The sequence below is a fragment of the Triturus cristatus genome, chromosome 7, assembly GCF_964204655.1.
Source record: "Triturus cristatus chromosome 7, aTriCri1.1, whole genome shotgun sequence".
Taxonomy (NCBI): domain Eukaryota; kingdom Metazoa; phylum Chordata; class Amphibia; order Caudata; family Salamandridae; genus Triturus; species Triturus cristatus.
This window is the reverse complement of record NC_140590.1, coordinates 612,866,564-612,886,113: the sequence shown is the minus strand read 5'-3', so window position 1 is coordinate 612,886,113 and position 19,550 is coordinate 612,866,564. Positions and strand designations below refer to the sequence as shown.

At 43.8% G+C, this 19,550-nt stretch overlaps 1 protein-coding gene across 1 annotated transcript in view; it reads right to left on the bottom strand.

Moving 5' to 3' along the window:
• Positions 1–19,150, bottom strand: part of DGKE (diacylglycerol kinase epsilon) — a 151,940-nt gene extending 132,790 nt beyond the window's left edge. Inside the window, exon 1 of the mRNA XM_085617181.1 lies at positions 18,262–19,150. Within this exon, the coding sequence (XP_085473307.1) occupies positions 18,262–18,701 (440 nt within the window). The 5' untranslated portion in view covers positions 18,702–19,150. The remainder of the gene's footprint in view (positions 1–18,261) is intronic.
• Between the last annotated feature and the right edge of the window lie 400 nt (positions 19,151–19,550).

Here is a 19,550-nt window from a genome sequence, read left to right as displayed (position 1 = left end):
GATCCTTCTTCCTCAGTCAGAGTAAGGGGGCTACACCCTTTGATAACCCCTGCTCAACCCTGTGGTAACGTAGCACAAGCAGACAGGCCTATCTCAGAGGCAGTATGTGAAGCATTTTTGACCATATACAATAACGCAGTGAAGACACTGCAAAGGGACACCACCCAAGTAGCTATAGAAAAATTAATATCTTTATATAGGCTTAACACAAGGCTCAAAAGCGATCAAAAAGCCACAATGCACATAAATATAGATTCACTTGAAAAGAAATAAAAGCACTCAAAAGCGTGTGAGTTGAACTTAGTTAGAGGGCGGGGTCTACGCGACCCGGTGATGCACAATGTACCTGAGGTTTAAAGGGGCACAGCACGCAGCTTCGTGAGGAAGCCGGGATGATGACAGGCGGACACGCAGCGGCCACAGCTCCCAGCTGCAGTGGTTCGCAGCGTGCACTCACGATGATCCTGGGGCGGTGATTAAAGGCGGGCACCCAGCAGCAACAGTGCTCAGTGGCGGCCCACGCAGGTGATAACAAAGATCCTCGATGCGGTGACCAGTGCGGGCACTGAGCGGCACAGCTCCTCAGCTGCAGCGGCCCACAATAGCGATAGCGATGATTCTTGTAGCACAGACAGATGCGGGCTCTCAGCGGCAACAGCTTTTCAGCTGCAGAGGCCCACAATAGCGATAGCGATGATTCTCGTAGCACAGACAGATGCAAGCTCTCAGCGGCAACAGCTCCTCAGCTACAGTGGCCCACAAGAGCGATAGCGATGATTCTCGTAGCACAGACAAATGCGGGCTCTCATCAGCAACAGCTCCTCAGCTGCAGCGGCCCACAATAGCGATAGCGATGATTCTCGTAGCACAGAAAAATGCGAGCTCTCAGCGGCAACAGCTCCTCAGCTGCAGCGGCCCGTGATAGCGATGATTCTCGGCCCACGTTCCCCACAGTAGACCCAGAGGCTCTGGAATTCTTGACAGAAGACTCACCCGCGAGTCGAATACCCCTCAATAGGAATTCAGAAGGCTGATGGGTGAAGTCTAATGTCCCTGAGACTTAAGCAGGAGGCAATGTCAAATCAGGCCCTTGGGTAATTGCTTCAGCAAGATGGATGATAGTTTCAAAGTCCTTTCCCTCTAGTTACACGGGCAGAGGTTCGTCTTGACATCCAGAAGTAACACACTGTGTAGGGGTTTTAGCACAGATATTTATACCCAAAAGTCTTTGTTCTCAAAAGTCACAAGTCACTGAACCCAGCCAGAACCACTTCAGTGTGGTCCTGGAGCACTTTGTTTACAAGGCTGCATCCTGCTTTCAGGAAGAGGGGGTCTGCCATCAGTCGCACAGTGGGAGGTGGAGTCATTATTCACCTTGCCAGGCACAGCCCTGCTCAGATCAAAGGGTCACCCCTCCCGATACGCCAACTGCCGATCTCTCTATTCAATCTAGGTCAGGCACAGCCTGCCCTGTCCCTCTAAAACCAGACAGCCAATACACATAACAGCAGAGCACACTGGAAGACTTAGGCAAGAAAATACCTACTTTCTAAAAGTGGTATTTTCAAACACAGAATATAAAAATAATCCTCACTAAAAGATGTACTTTAATATTCTGAGCTCAGGCATACTAAATTCGACTTTCCAAACATGTTCCTTGGGTCAACTAGGATTATAGGAACAGATAGCCTTGCAATAGTGAAAAACGAAATGGAGTGTAATTCACTATCAGGACATGCCACACAGACCAAGGCAGGTCCTACCTTTCACATACAATGCACCCTGACATAGGGGTGACGTACATGATGCCAAGGGAAGGTTTTAGGGACTGGGAAGTGGGTTTACTTCACAGTCAAAATGGCAGTTCTGGACTGCGCACTGACTCTGCAATGGCAGGTCTGAGACACATTTTACAAGCTGCTTCCGTGGGTGGCGCAATCAGCGCTGCAGGCCCACCAGCAGCATTCGGTCTACCAGCCCTGGGCACGCATGGTGCCCTATACTAGGGACTAACAAGTAAATCAAATGAGCCAATTATGGGAATACCAATTCATACAGTCAATTTACAATAGGGTGCATTTGCGCTGTGGCACTGAATGGCAGTGGCACAGCGCCCAGAGCATCTAACACCAGCAAACACAGAGGAGACAAAAGCGAAAGATGGAAGGGAGACCCACGCCAATGGTGCCAGGTCTAACACATTTATTATGTAGTTGGGTGGGTACTACACATTGGTGGGCCGTTGAAAGTTATGTACCCTCGTGCATCCACAACCTCAGGTTTGGTTCACTGAATTAAATACACTCTTGCGTTTGGGCAGACCTACACATTTCAGGATCCACTCTTTTCGTATTGCATGTTTGCAAGGTTGTTATGTTTTGCAAAAAGTTTGCTCAGGCACTGTTACGCTCAACTAAGGCTACCCTCACGTGACATCATAGCAGTCCTAGTTGGTCATACGTGTGTATCCCCCAAATGATATATACCTATACTTCTAAACTATGCTGTCACAACTATTGATTACATGGAACGTGAGGGGTTTATGAACCCCCTTACCGTAGGTATGCGGTGTACTCATGCCTTAAGCGTCATAATGTACAGATAGCCTTGCTGCAGGAATCCCACTTGACACACTTGGAGTTCACTAGACAACAGCGCAGATGGGGAGGTCACATCATTGCAACTGATTATTCGGCGTTTGCGCGATGAGTGCTGGTCTGGGTGTGCCCAGGGACCCCCCTATTTATAGAGAAAACAGAGACAGATGCAGAAGGAAGGAAGGCATATCTTTCTAAAGGGTAAACTGGACAGTAGATGCCTCCTAATAGGAAATATATATGCCCCCAATACGGAGCGAGACCCTTTTGGCATAAGTTAACAACGGTACTATCCAAATGGTGTCATGTACCTTGGGGGATGGAGGGGGACTTCAATAACGTATTAGATGCAGCCCTTGACCGATCATTCCCGCCCTTAGGGGCACATCAGCAGCTAGTGGGGCATCGCTATTGAGGAACTGGGTTGACAGTTGGGGACTGGCAGACACTTGGAGACACCCCATCACACAAGTATACTCTTTTTACTCTGTCCCCCACACTCTACATGTCCGTATAGATAGGTTCCTGTGCACACCCAATGTGCAGCCATATGTGGTGCAGGTGGAGTACCTGGGTATAACACATTTGGATCATAACTCCCATTACATTGTCTTAGCCTGGGATACACAGTCATACTCCCCTGTTCTGGCGCCTGCAACCTACTATGTTAGAGGACCCGCCTTTATGTGCCTCCCTCCGCACCACAGTAGAGAATTACTTTACACAGAACACAGGCACAGTTAAGTCAGTCCTCCGGAATTGGACGCCTCTAAAGCAACGCTTAGAGCAGGCTGCATGGGACTGGGTGGTGGAATGCGGAAACAAGTGGAATAAGAACTCCGAGATTTGGAAAGAGCATTGTTATCACTTGAGACAAAGTCAGCCTCCGACTCCTCTTGCACCTCGGAGTTGTCGACAGTGAGGGAACAACACGCTACATTACTAGAGGCTGCGTTGTCTTTAATTATACGGCACATTCCGCCAGAACATATGCCCTAGCTGATAGATCGGGATACCTGCTAGCATGGCTGATAAGGTATGAACAACCACGTGGACCCATAACTGCACTCTACTCCTCAGCAGGGGAACTGCATTACACTCAACACGACATACACAATGAATTTGTGCTCTATTTTACCTCTTTATATCAATCGAATATAGAGGCAACTGATGCTGATAGAACTGATTTCCTGGATAAGCTCTCCTTTCCGCAGCTTATTCCTGATCAGCGTACAGAACTAGATGAACCCATAACAGTCGAAAGAATTCAGGGGCCTATCAGCTCTTTGGCATCGGGGAAGGTACCAGGACCGGATGGCTTTCCCTCTGAGATCTACAAAACTTATTTGGGCCTTTTAGCCCCTAATCTATTGAGGGTATTCGAGGAGGCACTGCAAATATCCCAACTGCCGAGCTCTATGTGCAAGGCCACTCTGGTCACTCTCCTAAAGCCAGACAGAGACCCCACCAAACTTGGCATTACTAAATGTGGACTACAAGGTGTTGGCTAACATCTTAGCTGGGAGACTGGCCTTCCTAATACCTCACTTAATACATGAAGACCAGACCGGATTCGTCCCAAAACAGTTTACCTCCCTTAACCTGCATGGATGGTTCGGAGTTATACGATATTCTCCAATGACCTTGCTCAGATCCGGCTGTATGGTGCCCAATCTGGGTAAAGCCTTCGATACACTGGAGTGCCCCTACATTTTAAACGTTTTGCCTCGGTTTGGCTTGGGACCATATTTTACCTCACTGATACAATTACACTATAATAAGCCGGTGGTTAGAGTCAGGACTGTCGCAACCTATACTGGTATGTAGAGGTACCTGTCAGGGCTGCCCTTTCTCTCGCCTTCTCTTCTCACTGGCTGTTGAACCACTGGCTTTGGCTATGCGGGCATCTGCAACTAACTGGGGCATTCATATGGGAGGAGTTACACATGCAATATCCCTATATGGAGATGACCTCCTTTTATATATACGGGATGTCGGGAGGATCCCAGATACTGTACCTGCTATACTCAATCAGTTTGCCCATCTATCAGGGCCACGGGTTAGCTGGGATAAGTCTTGTCTGTTTCCATTTGAGCCTACCACACCTGACTCGATGTTCTCTATCAATGACACCCCAGTCGCGTGGCAACCATTCATGTTCCGTTACCTAGGCATCAGGATATATCATAGTGACCAGGATCTTCTGGATGGCATCTTACCAGAGCACTTACATCCCTGTCACCACAGATGACCTTTTGGAAATCACAGGATTTCTCAGTAGCGGGAAGGATCTCACTTATCAAAATGGTGGTGTTTCCCCGCCTTCTTTATTACTTTGTTAATCTGCCACTATATTTGCAGCCATCCTTTTTTAAACCAATTGAGCGCATGGTCTGTAGCCTTATATGGCACACATCATGATGCAGAGAGGCACTCACAAAGCTGTACCTTTCGACTGGGCAGGGAAGGCTAGCTGTACCTAATCTAGAGCATTATTATATAGCGTATCAGCTACAGTGGGTGGCTCGATGGGTGGAGGGTAGACACTTAACAGACACCGGGGGAGGGGAGGCTACCCTAACAGTACAAGTGGCTCATAGATGTTTCCGTAGAGCATTGTTCCTCACCAGACATGTAAAAACCATGGGGCAGATTTATGTTCCCTGGCGCATCCCTGCAAATCAGCATGGATGCGTCAGGGACGATGCGTCACGTAAGTTTACCCTTGCGCCACAATAGATGCGCCGCATTTACAATGCAGCGCATCGTGGCGCAAGGATAAACAGTGACGCATCTGATGGCGGAAGGTTGGCGCATTGCTGGAGTTGCGTCGCAAGCGCGACGCAGCTCCAGCAAGGCTCGGGGGTGCCCTATCGTTACAATGCAGCGTCAATCCTTACGCCTGCTTCAAGCAGGCACAGGGTTTTGACGCAGCATGGCCGGAAAAGTGACTGAGTGAAATCTTGTAGATTTCACTCAGCCACTTTTCGCAGGCGTTCCTGCGCTGGAACGCCCCCCCCTGTGCAGGTACGCCCACATGTGGCGCAAGCTTTACAACGTGACGCATCTCCCTAGATGCATCACGTTGTAAATGGGGCTCAACATGGCGCAGGGTTTACGCCGCCGCTGCGTCACAAAAGTGACGCAACGGCGGCGTAAAAGTGGCGCAAGTCCGTCATAAATCTGCCCCTATATGCCCCAGCGATTACTTTACTTGGCACACACAGAGGTCCCAGATCCACCACCCCTCTCGACTTGGTGGATTGGCACAATGCGGGTATCCATACACTCGGAGACCTGTACTCAAACGGAGTGCTCGCACCATTCAATGAGTTGGTGCAGGAAGATGGAATGCCTCTGGGACATTTACTTATACATACCTCTTGGATTGGTTTATTACAAAACAAATGGGGGATATTACGCAAGAATTATAAACTAACATGGTACTTCAATATATTCATGTTATGGGAAAGGGTAGCCACCTTATTCGCTGGCTCGCAGACGCCCTTTGTCTCCACACAGCGGCGGGCCTAACCTCACTGCGCACGAAATGGGAATCTGATTTGGGTTGCTCATGCCCAGATACAGAATGGAGCGCTATTCTAACAAGTCTCACACATGTTCCCCGCAATGCTAGGTTTAAATTAATAAAATTTTACATTGCGCACTGCGCGTACCTTACCCAATCAGTCAATCAGGGTTTTATAAAGCACGCTACTTACCAATGAGGGTCTCAAAGCACTGGGGAGTGGAGGGGGGTGCGGCTCCAGGTCAGTCGAACAGCCAAGTCTTGAGGCTCTTCCTGAAGGTGTGCAGGGTAGGGGAGCGCCTGATGTTGACTGGGAGCTCGTTCCAGGTCTTTGCTGCAACGTAGGAGAAGGCTCTTCTGCCTGCTCTGGTTTTGCAGATGCATGGGGTCTCTGCCAGGGCGAGGTCAGCAGAGCGGAGGTTCCTTTTGGGTACGTGGAAGGAGACTCTCTCGTTGAGGTAGTTGGGACCGATGTTGTGGAGGGATTTGTAGGCGTGGGTGAGTAGCTTGAAGGTTACTCTCTTATCGATTGGGAGCCAGTGAAGGTGTCGTATGTGCTGGGTCATGTGCTCGTGTTGTGGGGTTCCGAGGATGTGTCTGGCTGTGGTGTTCTGGATGGTTTGTAGCTTGTGTATCAGGGTCTTGTTGATTCCGGCGTAGAGGGCGTTGCCGTACTCCAGAGAAAATCAATCAGTATTTCCACAGAAACAACTCACGTTTTCCTCGTTGCATCCATTTAGACGCAGACATTGTACACATGTTATGGACAGGCCATAAGCTTCAACAGTACTGGGAAAAGGCTATATTACACCTATCTGAGTGCACAGGTAGACAACTTCAAAATACTTGTGAATCATGCATTCTGGGGTTATTCCCTAGGGATAAAGTGCACAGGGCTACAAGTCGGTGGCTAAAAGACTTATAACACAACGTCGGAAGATCAGGGACCCTCCGGTATTACTGGCCTGGTCACACTTTGTGCTAAATTGGGCGACAGCTGAGGGCGTATACCTCAGAAGAGAGGACACACTGGGGCTACGCAAGTATCCACTCTCCAATAGCTGGAACACAATCCTTGTTGCACTTTGAATACATCTACAGTCTGAACAGTCTCACAACAAATAGAATCCAAAATCAGTTAAGTTAAGGGATGGGAATTAGTCTTATATGCGTTGGGAATAATGCAGTGATTTAAGTGGCAGCACATATATATGGGATACTATTTTACTTGGAGAGTATTAGATACATGACATTATGGTTATACACAATTTCTGTCAGGGGGGATGTCTTGAGCTCTGTTTTTGCCTGTAGATGTTTAGTTTGTTAAATTAGTATATGCATTGATCTTTTAATATCATGTGGGAATTTGTCAAGGTCCCTGTAAACATTGTGGGAAGAACAGAATAAAAAGTGTAAACTATAAGTATATGTACAATTATAAGTTCACTGAATGAAGTCAGTTGATATAATATGTCTTCCTGCTAATCATGTGTAAAGATGCCCTGTATACATGTACTATGCACCTGGAAGAAATGACAGTATTATTATGTATTACTGTTAAAATGACAATAAACAGATCAAACAAACAACCAGAAAGCCAAGGACTAACATTAACTTCAGTTTCTTTAAAATATAACATTTGTTTATGGAGCTCAGGAGATTTCTCTCACACTTTTATCACACTAGCCTAAGTAGGTATGTTGAAGTATAGTGTACATCGTTTGACCTTGCCCTAGTGCCTGCCTATTGTCAAATATGCTATCTCTCTACACACACAAAATTAGAACCAAGGGCATACTCTACCCACTTGCCTAATTTTGTCAATCCCTCAAGCAAAAGGTCTTTATTCGGATTTATCAATAAAAACCATAAAAGAACACACCTCTTTGCAAACGATCAATACACAAACAATGAAAAAGCAGTTTAAAAATCGGTCATCATTCTCAATTTAACAGCTCCAGGTGATAATCCTGAAACAGATAAACAAGCCTGCAGATCCAGCTGTAAATGTAAGGGCAGAAGGGTAGACCTAGCCTGTGTGAAATTATTCTCTTTCAAGAAGGGGACTAAAAGATGCTTGCACAATTGCTTATAAAAACCACAAAATGCTATGTTATGTGCAATTGTATGGCACACAACTCACCCAGGAGGATATCCTGACGCTGAAATTAAATAAAATGCAATAATATGTTGTGGAGAGACTGAGTGACATCTATAAGGAGCTAGCAAATAGAATGGAATAAGATCCACCTTTAGAAATGGCGAGCAAGCAGTGAGTCAGGTTTAACCAGAATCAAGTTAGCAAAAAACAATGTGTGTTTCTCGTAATAAACACTGAAAACATTTTAATAAAATGCACAGTTTTGAGCAAAATAAAAGATCTCACAGTAGGTTTGCATAATTCATCTGAATCTCTGTTGACTTGTCGCCATGATAACAAAGCAAGCTTCGTCCAGGCCAGATCTGCCTTAACAATAAATTCCGGTCTAGCAAATAACAAATAGCGCAAGAGATCAATAAAAGTAGACTCAATTTATCTTAACTTAGGGATTTTATTAGCTAAATCCAGAACCCAAAGAATCTCTGATTATAGCTTGGTCAAATCAGTCTGGTTTTGTCCCGACTGAGAGCCAAAGCAGCAGGGTTTACTCACATCTGATATAGAAACTTTGTCCAGCTTTTTACAGACAATAAATGTGGCAGCGCTCTGTGGCTGCCACCATTTGCAAAAAGGGATTAAGTATATATCCCCAAATATCACTCCAATAAATAGCGATGACAACACCCTTGGCCTCATACATTTTAAGCATTGCCTCAAATGACTTTTTACCCAGTCTGGCAGTAAAATGAAAAACCACAGAAATTTATCTTGAAATTAAGTGTTTCTTGCTAGAGACAAGAGCAGACCAATTGCTGCAAAGGTAGCAAAAAGAGACGACCTGGCTTATAATACAACCCTTTCCAGTAAAGACTTGCATTTTTGTCGATATAGAACCCACAATAATAACGTGAGATGTCCTGAAGTAGGTACTAAGGTCCAGAGAGTCCATAAAGGACACAAAAGTGTGTAATAAACAATGCAGACCATTAGTGAGTCTACCGACTAACACTGTGCCATCAACATAAAGTAATGCAGGCACAGGATGTTTACCCACAACAGGCAAATGATGACACTCACTTATAAGAATTATGTCAAGATCATTTATATATAGAGTAAATAAGAAGGGAGCCAAAATGCACCCTTGTCTGACCCCATTCTCTAATTAAAAAACCACAAGTGCATTTGTCGGCTGCTCCATACCTCACAGTGGCTGTCACAGAGAAATCAAATCAAATTAATATCCACCACCAAACCAAACATAATAGACCAAAGTTTATCTCTATTAAACCAGCCAAAGGCTGAGCTGAGTCCATAATGGCCAAGTGTAGTGAACCCTGCTTGGCTATTTTACATTTGTTAATGAATAAATGGAGAGTTAAACATTGGTCTAGAGTACCCATCACTGGCCTAAAGCCATAGTGCAGATCCGTACTTACGTGTTCATCCCTGGCCCATGTAGTCAGCAGATTCACTACAACACACTCAATCTACTCGACTACTGAGTCAATTGAAGTGAGAGGCGTGTAACAGCAAGGGTCATTTTTATTCCACTTCTTAAACGCAAGCACTATTACCAATTACTTCCATGACTGCAGAATACAGTAGGCTGCAGCTGCATTGATGGTCACAGTGAGAAGTGGTGCTCAGGGGGAAACCTCAGAACTGTATAAATAAAGAGGTACCCCATCAGGGCCAAGAACCTTATTCTTTGATGATGAATTAATGGCTTCAGTAACCTCAATTGAAAAAGACTCTGTGGGGGTCACAGTTAAGCCTGATATATATTTCACTGAAGTTTGATAACTGTAATCTTCTGTAAATGGTGAACCTAGATGTCTGGTAAAATATGACAACATATAGGAGTATTTTCTTGTTGGGATAAAAAGGGGACGATTAACAATTTTTTCAAAAGCTGTGCTGTCTGTAAGGGTGCATGCTTGAGCTAACAGCTCCCAAGCCACCTAATGTAAGGTTATTTTTGTTTTTGTCACTACTTTCTTATATCTAGTTCTACGAGCATATACCTCTGATCTGACTCTGGGAGTCTTTTCCAGAGCCAAGCAACGGAACACGCATGATAAAACCACCTGCATTTGTTTGTCAAGCTGGACTTTTCGTCATCAGTTTTCCTATACTGGGGCAGATCAACTGGAAAGAAACAAGAATCCCTTCCATTGAGGAGGAATCATCCACACATACTAGAAAATCAGGGAGACATCTTGTAAGCAATTTTTGTGAGCCCATCTTAGCCTAAAGCCTGATCAAAAATCATCTCTATTCTTTTAAGAAGATTGCCAAATTGAGAGTTAGTGTTGCCCCAAGTCGGTGAGATGAAGAATGCATTGTGATCACTAAAATTGCTTCAGGAAACTTTAAAATCGCTGACCATTTCACAAAGCAGTCTTGAGACAAAAAAATATTCAATAATAGATGATAACCCCCTCCTAGTAAAAGGCTGACGTAATGGATAAGAAACATAATTGACACTCAAATTCATTGTAAATGAGAGGTTAAAATCATGTAATAAAGTATAAATAATCCTCCCTTTGCATAGAGTGTTAAAAATGCAAAATACTATTCAAGGCACCAACTAAAAAAAAGACTATTACACCGAGACAAATTACCCTTATATAAAATAAGGTTAAAATACAGCAGCGCTACCAAAAAATATTTTAGGGAAACTGAGCATTATAGGAGCTCAAAAAGATTCATGGCTATTTTTTTTTAAGTAATCTTTATATTGATGACATTGCAATAACATTACACACAACATATTCACAGAGGAAGGATCAATCAGCACAATCCCTTTGGAGTTGTACGGATTACCACATTTGTTAGACTCGAGAAGCAATGTATTCATTATTATTTGTAGGGGTTTCTAGTTCATCAAGGGAGGGGGGGGGGGAAAAGAGGTGGGGCACAAATATTTCCACTTTATGTATTTCATTTGCCCCATATTTGTATCCACTTTTTCGGGCATCCACTGGATATATACACAGTTTTTTTCCCTGAACATGCACCGACCCATGTCTTTCTTCCATGCACTTATTGTTAAAACCTCCTGTGCCCCCCCTGTAGTCTAGCAATATTCCTTTTAGCAAATATCTGGCCCAGCTTTACCCATATTTTCTATTTGCTACTTAAATCCGTTGGTTCCCAGATATTTAGCAGGCATCGTTTAGCCTCGGGCCAATCATAGTCCCAAAGTTTCTTCCATACTGTAGAGTACTTCTGGCCAATATTTACTGATATAGGTGCAGCCCCATAGTACATGTAGAAATGTACCGTTGTGGCCGCATGGTCACCTACAGCTAGAGTCCGCCCTGTATCCCATCTTAACCATTACAGGCTCTGAGAAATAGATTCTATTCAGTATTTTTAACTGTACCAGTTGTAGTCTGGACGAGATTACGACTTCCGTGGGTTAAGCCAATGCCTCCAGCCAGTCTTCATCGTCTAGTTCCACAAGATCTGTTTCCCATTTCTTGCGGAGTGGCACAAGAGGATCAGGAGTGTGGTTAATCAGGTTTCGATAAGTCTGTGATATTGGTTTTTTGAGCATGTTCTCGTCAATGAGTCTATCCTCCAACGGTGAGGCCTCAGGGAGTGTCTCTCCTGCTGGGATATTTGTTTCTAAGGCATGTCGTACCTGCAGATATCTAAATATTTCCGAGTTTGGGAAATCATATTCTCGCTGCAGTTGAGAAAATGCTATTACTTCCCCTCCCTTCCACAGGTCCCCCACTCGAGATTGGCTATTTTAGATATAGAAATGAAAGGGTAGGAGTTAGCCCTTATTTCCTCTTCCCTGGAAGAGGCCTTGTCAGGAATAGGATAATGAAGCCCAACCCAACCCCTTTATGTGACCCCTTGTAAACCTGCCCCAGGCAGACAAGTAGTTCTACATCAAGGAAATACACCTTTATGCTGCCGCCCACCTACTGAGTCTCCCTAAGGGAGACAAAGGAAGCCACATACATGCAAACTACACTCCATTAACTTATGGCAAGCTCTAAATACTTCTCAGGGCAGCATTTTAAAGGGAATGCCAGCTTTAACTATGTACTTTATGCTTTACGCCGGGTTACCATATTTCTGCATGCGTGTTATGATCATTAACAACTAATTCCCTCAATCAAGATTATCTAGATTACAAAATATCTATATTTTGACTGTACACGGATAGTCTCTGCAAGTCTCTTTCTATTATTCAACTCTACTCTCTTACGTAAAACGCTAATATTAAAATGTGTAATGTCAAAAATCCTAATGACGCATGTAAAGTTTGTTGATTGATTTGGCCACATAATATGAGTCGCTTTCTGAAAAACCCAGGAACAAGAACATTGTCTGTGGGTTTCTAAGCTCAATCAGACGAGCCCAAGTTTTAATTTTCTTTGTTGTGAAGGTTGCGATCTGAACTACTTAGTAAACATAAATCTGTAGATTTCTTATTTTGGGTGTTATTTTTATGGAATGTAAACACAAACATAAAAATGAGTCCACAGTAAGGTGCTAAAGTAGGTCAAAGCAAGGCTGTCAGATATCTGGGGCTGAAATGTAATTTTAAAGACTACTGTGTACTAACATTTCTTTTAATATACACAGTTCAACTAGTTTTTCTCTTGCATCTATTGGTATTTCTTAGGTGTGTTTTATTATTTGTTTAAGTTTCTGGAATGCACAGAATTTGCATTATAGTATAAATTCTACAAATTGCTAAGAGAGATGTGATTTCTGTGAAGTATGCATTAGCAAGGGCAACAGGTCTTGCCTTTTGACCTTGCCAATGCAGTTCTATTGGTTTTGCCAGTGCTTTTTGCTGATTCTGTGTAGCATCAGAAAAAGAAAGAAAATGCTTATTGATGACTTTGTGAGTGCATGCATACATCATCACACAAGCGCACATATACATCATAATGCTATGGGGGCCAAGCATGGTGATTTATATACATGCACGACTCGCCCATTTATTGCTTCTAATTTAACATACCAAGTTTGAGGGTGCCTGTGTTGGAGCACAACACCATTTTTTCACAAGGGAAAGGCCACGTAGCAATTTGCAGCTACCCAGTCTTTGCAGAAAGTAAAAAGTTAAAATAAAGGTTTGGGGTGAGGAAAGTAACGAAGGAACAGATTGGTGGATATCAAGAAAATGCCACCGACTATTGGAAGCAGTGAGCAGTGGGAGGTGAGAGGTAATGGAGCAACTGAGGGTGAGCTATTAGGAAAAGTCGACTGATATTGGTAGAGGAGGAGCAGGCAATGGGCGAGCTGGGGGTGGCAGAGTACATGGAGAGAGGGGGATATGACGGGGAAAGCATCACACATGGGCTGGGAAAAAGCATGAAAGCATTTGTTCACCTGGAGTGCTAAATACAAAACAAAAACGTCGTTCCTTGCACGTGAGCAGTGGTAGGATACAAGTAATCCAATTAAAAGCATGGTGAAGAAGGTGTGCTGCAGGGGAAGGACAAACAAGAAAATGTAGGAAAATCATCAAATAAAAAAGCAAGCAAATGAGATAGATAAGAAACCCAACCAATGAGAGGGGATGGGCTGACCCAAAGCCACTGTAAGTATTGGTACTGTCCACAAAGGTCTCTCTACAACAAACGGCTAACACTCTCTGTAATGGATACAAAAAATTTGGTCAGGCTCCTAGAGTAATATCACTGGCTACTCTGTTTTTGATGGATAAACTGTGGACTATACTCCAGGAACCTGGTCTTAGCCCTGCAGGCAAGTCATAGTATTCTCTATATAAGAAAATATAGAATAGCAATATCCTCATTCTGAGTGAGCTTTCAAGATTGCAACAGGTGCAAATATTTTTTTGCACTCAAGTCGATATTACAAGCTGTACAAAAATTGTAAGTAGTGCGCAAAATTCACGTTGACCTGGTGGGTTTGCCCTGCACAAATGTCACCAGGTAATATCTGTTAAAATTTGTGCAGGCAAAATACGACCAATTCCTACTTCAAATACTGACGATAGGGAAATCATGCATTTTTCCTTGCCGTAAAACACAAGCTACTAGTCATCTCCCATTCAGACATGAAAAACTCAACATTAGTTGGTATTTTGGCCCCAGGGCGATACCACACAATTCAGCATCCGATTTACAGGGGAGACCTTAATGGCTGGTCTCATAGTGAGGGTCCAAATCTAAAAATATCTTCAATACGAAAAACATCAAACCAATAGAATAAAGACCGAAAGTATTAATGGAAATGCCTCAATTATGAAACAAATATTTTTTCGGTGGCCAGTGTGAGTTAGTACAATGATATAATGCAAATATAATACATGACAATCTACTTACATCCTGGTGTACAAGAACAAAGCCTGTGGGTGTTATTGGTTAACATTAGGATGAAAGCCATTTGACTGAAACCCATTGGCTATGCACTGAAGCAGGATGCATTGAGGGAAATACCCTTACCAAGATAAATTATCAAGCAACACGAAAATGAACTGAAAAGTAAAACAATAATGTCCACTCTCCAGAATCCTTTGCTTTAGAGAATGTTCTGAGGGCTCAAGCAGGGCTAAATAAAGATTAAAGTCGTCAAAAACAGAGATAGTTGGAATTCCTTATATGGATCAGATGTGTGAGAGTAGACAAAGAACTATCACAAGTGTTTGTTGGCTTGGAACTTTTTTTTTATACACTGTGGGGTGGGATGAGGGTATGAAACATTCAGGTTAGTAACATTGCTTATCCAAATGCCAGGTGATATTGCACTGTGAAGTGGGATGTGACTACAGATACATTTAGGTAAAGTGAGTAACATTGCTTATCCAAATGCCAGGTGATATTGCACTGTGAAGTGGGATGTGGCTACAGATACATTTAGGTAAAGTGAGTAACTTTGCTTATTCAGGTGCCAAGTGATATTTCACTCGCAGCATGCGCAAACACTATAACTTCTGTATGAGAAGAAGCAAGTGAAAGACTTATACAGTTACAACTTTCTGAGTAGCAAGGAGCAATAAACTCTTTAAGTATTCACGTCTTTGTTACTGTTTACATTGTATGGCCCGGCGATGCACCACAGGAAAGGTAACCAATCTATACATATTTTCAATGGTGCCTTTCTTTAGGAATGGTGAGGAACCAGAAGAAAACATTGCGATCAGGGTCCTCCTTCCTCATCTGCATGGACATGATGTCTGTGTGCATGCCTAAGAAGACTGGAATAGCTAGATGTTCCATTAGAATAAACTGCTTTACATAGTTCTGTTCATGGCTATCAAGATTCTGATCTATAAGAATCATAAACCAAAGACAACACCTCTGCTATCTTAAACTCATTCAGTCCCTGGGCTATCGGGCAAGAAGAACAATAGAAAAGTGTTAAACAGTACAAAATAATGGATGCATCGGAGTATGGGTGAGTCTCTTGTTAGAAGTTTCATCTATCTTTATAGGGTAGTTTTCCTGTGTTTTCATTTTTAGATCTCTACATAGTGACCTCTACTGTTGTCTGACACCAAATTGGCAAGTCTCAGCCAGACGTAATGTATGTAGACTGGAATCCCTTCTGCCTCTTTGCGTAGCACCAAGGAACATGAGAGCAGCCACCACTTAGGCTACTAATCTAGCATTGAGACGTATCCAATGCCACAATATGTGAACATGAAAATTAACTGTAATATCAGTAGTTCAAATATCCAGTTACTTAGGTGCCAACTTGGTGGTTTTAAATTAGGATATTTCTCACAACCAAGAAATGTAAGATATGATCTAGGTCTCACACTGAAAGTTGACAGTCCTTCATTTTAACAGACATTATTTGGCCTTCAGTTAATTTCTTGGGACTGGTGTCTACTTAGGGAATTTGGTCGAACTCTAACAAATCTCAACAACTCCATACTTTCTTACATACCTGACATATAAAATGTTTTAATGTGGTCTATTTTCAGGTAAGGAGAATTAAAGAGTGGATTACAGAATGAAGAGAATCTCATTACCCCATGGAATCTCCATTTGAGTCATGTCCAGCTTCAGAGGCCATTTTTGGAAAGACATGGGATTGTGTTTGATGGACTCACATCAACCTTGCAAGGGGGTGTAAATTGCTTTCAGATGTTGTCAATACTGGACCTACTGGCTCCCATAATTGTTGGAGACCATGCTTGTGCTGTTACTCGAAGAAGCTGGATTTCTTTTATTTTGCAGTGGCTAAAAGGTGGATCTAAGAGACTTCAGATGACAGAAGACAAGTTGCAGGGGATATCCGGTATATCATACTGTTGGAAAGGTGTGAGTGGGTCACTTAGGAACCCCTACCGATTGATTTAAGGGGCTGACTTAAGGTTAACAAACAATGACCAGCTTGCCTGATGCCTTTAATAATCTAGGCATAGCTTTCATACCAGGACTGAGAACAAAGAAGAATACAACTTTACTAAATAAGAAAACGTCCTTTTCGAGAAAAATTGTGAAACTTTCCTTGACTTCTAATGTAAACTAAACTTCTAAAGTCCGCTTTTAGTCGTTGGTTAATATTCTACGGCCCTTTTGGGAAATGTAACTTGAGGGGTCTGAGAAGCCTGCAAGCTGATGAGGCCCAGAATCAGATAAAGCCTTATGACCAGTTAGAGACATCCAATAACTTGATTAGCTATTGAGAGAAGTTTGTAGACCTGTACCAGCTGTGAGGAGATCTCTTGCAACACTTGTCGAATGTTGGGTTTGCTTAAAACAGTCATTAAAAAAACAACTTCATGTATTGCCAAAATGTCATCTTTGCTTGAAGAATTGCAATATGGAAACTTTTGGCCTTTTTAGGGACATAAAAACTACTTGTGTGTTTGGAACTGAGGTGATGCTAAAAAAACATTCAAGACAAGATATGACTTCTTCAACTCAAGATTTCACCACTTGAAGATGTTTTTCCCTGTAAAAGCTACAGGATCAAGATGTAAAAAAGGGCCTCAAGCTCCCCTTGAGAAACATTCTGCTTACCTGACCCCATACTAGAGTCAAGATCCATTGTACAACAGTCACTTACATCATCCTCAACACACAGAGAGCTCTTTATACTAGACGTCTGCAGCTCACAGAGAGCATATGCTTGATAAATCGACATCCTGGAGCTCACTTTTAAAGAACACTCCTACTTTGTCCCAATAGTCTGAATCTTCCTTAATATGTTTAACTCTAAATGTAGAAACAATTAACTGTGCAAGATAATGCAGTAAATCCGACCACGTGCACTTGCAGATCCTGATCAGTCTTTCATCTTGATAAATGCATGCCGAAAATAGAGGTTAGTGCTTGAGCTGAACAGGAAGATGTATGGATCACGCTGTCAAGCAGCGAGTTGAGATGCTGTGCTTGGTGCGTGTTAAGTGCTCATGCTGCCAAAACCCCCCTGGTGTGTCTGTATTAGAGGTCGCCCGGAGAGGTGTTCCACTATTTGAAGTTCAGGGTGACTGCTGGCTGGTAAACTTCAGCAGAGTGGCACACAACTGCAGTCACACATCTTGGCAGAGGGCACCTGCATGTAATGACAATTTCGGAGTAGATGTACACATTCTTAAAATCACAGAGCTTATAACGGTGGTTCATACCTTTTGTGTGTAGTATTACACTGATGCCTTATTGTATGTTTTTACCTTTCTATGATCCAGTCCTCGTTGGCTCCGTAACTGCATTAACTGATGATCTCGCTCTTGTTCTGTTGTTAAACTTCCTTGAGTCATATTGCACTTCTTGGTTCTTTCTATTGTATGATGTTTTACTCTGCGTCTTATACGGCACTGTTGATACCCCACTACTCTTTAACTGGAATGTTTTCCCACAGGTTGTAACTTCACTTACCTTCATTATGTTTGTACCCTTGCTTGCGCCAACTATGTACAGTGCTCTGATACCCCTGTGGGTATTGTTTGCGCTTCATAAAACTTTTCATATAAATAAATACCTCTAGACACAGATATTGGCTTGGGGGTACTTCTAGTCACTGAGTGTGGCATGGTGGCACATACCTGTAAAAACAAAACTCTGCATTATGTCACCTACCTATAGTCACAGAGCTTGGGTTGGGTGCCACATTGTTGCTTGCACACCGCACAGTAGCTACAGAGGGGCACGTTGCCTCGGATCCAGTGATGAGCAAGGGCACCATCCGCCTTCACCATAATCTCCTTGCAGCCGAACGTCTTGTCTGCCTTTCTGATGCAGCCCTCGTCCGCACAAAGGCCGCAGCAGTCGCAGGAGTCGCCCTGCATGATATGCTGGCCGCACAGGCAGCAGTAGGTGGGCTTGTTGAATAAATCCGTGTAACGCCAGTCATGCTTGTTCTTCCGGAATATGTTCTTCCTGAGCAGCTGCCTTCTGGATCTCTGCACACTGCACCACAGGGTGATCAGCACCGGCACGGCCACCGCACACAAGGTCCAGAAAACCAAGCTCTGACCTGCAAAAGACCCAGCGGGGGAGGCCGGTTGTTTCCCCTCCATCGCCTCGTTCCCACCAATGCGATGGGATGTCAATGTAAACAGCTCAAATCCGCCATGTCATGCCATCCTCCACTGAGCCGCATTCACACTGTCATACATTTCCGGTGTTGGTACGAAGAAGTTCATGCCCCGGGCCGCTCCGAGTCCATGCCACAGGGCTAGCCGCCCATCCGATTGTCATCGATCTCTGAATCGTGTAATAATGTAATGTACGACAAACTGCTGGATCTGATGCTGCACCCGCCCGTAATCAGCGCTGCTGTCTCGGCAACAACTGCACTCCCCCTTCCATCCGCCTGACAGCACGCAGTTCTCGCTGCAGCCCAGCCTTATCACACAACCACGAGGGGGATTACGGATGCTGAAAGACGTCGCAGAGCAACGTGACCACCGCCTGGGCGCACCATAATCGCGAAGGGTGCATCAACGAGCAGTGGAACCTTGTAGGAAACGTCACTGCGCAGTGGAACCCTCTAAGATGTTTACGTCACTGCGCAGGAGAGACGCCCAACGGAGCGCATCTGTCACTGGGCAGTACGCCAATTTATTAGAAAGCATACTTCATACCTTATTAAAAAGTGGTTCTGCAGCGCACTACTGCATGTACCTCGATGCCCAGCGCAAGCCTGTACTAGCATACTGTACCGTCGATGCCCAGCGGAAGCCTGTAATAGCATTATTTACAAAACAACAGCACTTCTGAAATTTTATTTGCGGTTGGGAGAAATAGAGAACCCCTCCAATGGAGAGGCTATGTCACTGAGCAGTGGTACTCTCTAATTGAGAGGATAATCATAACACCACACCAGACCTGCCAAGTGCTACACCAGCAAGCTGGGGAAAATATCA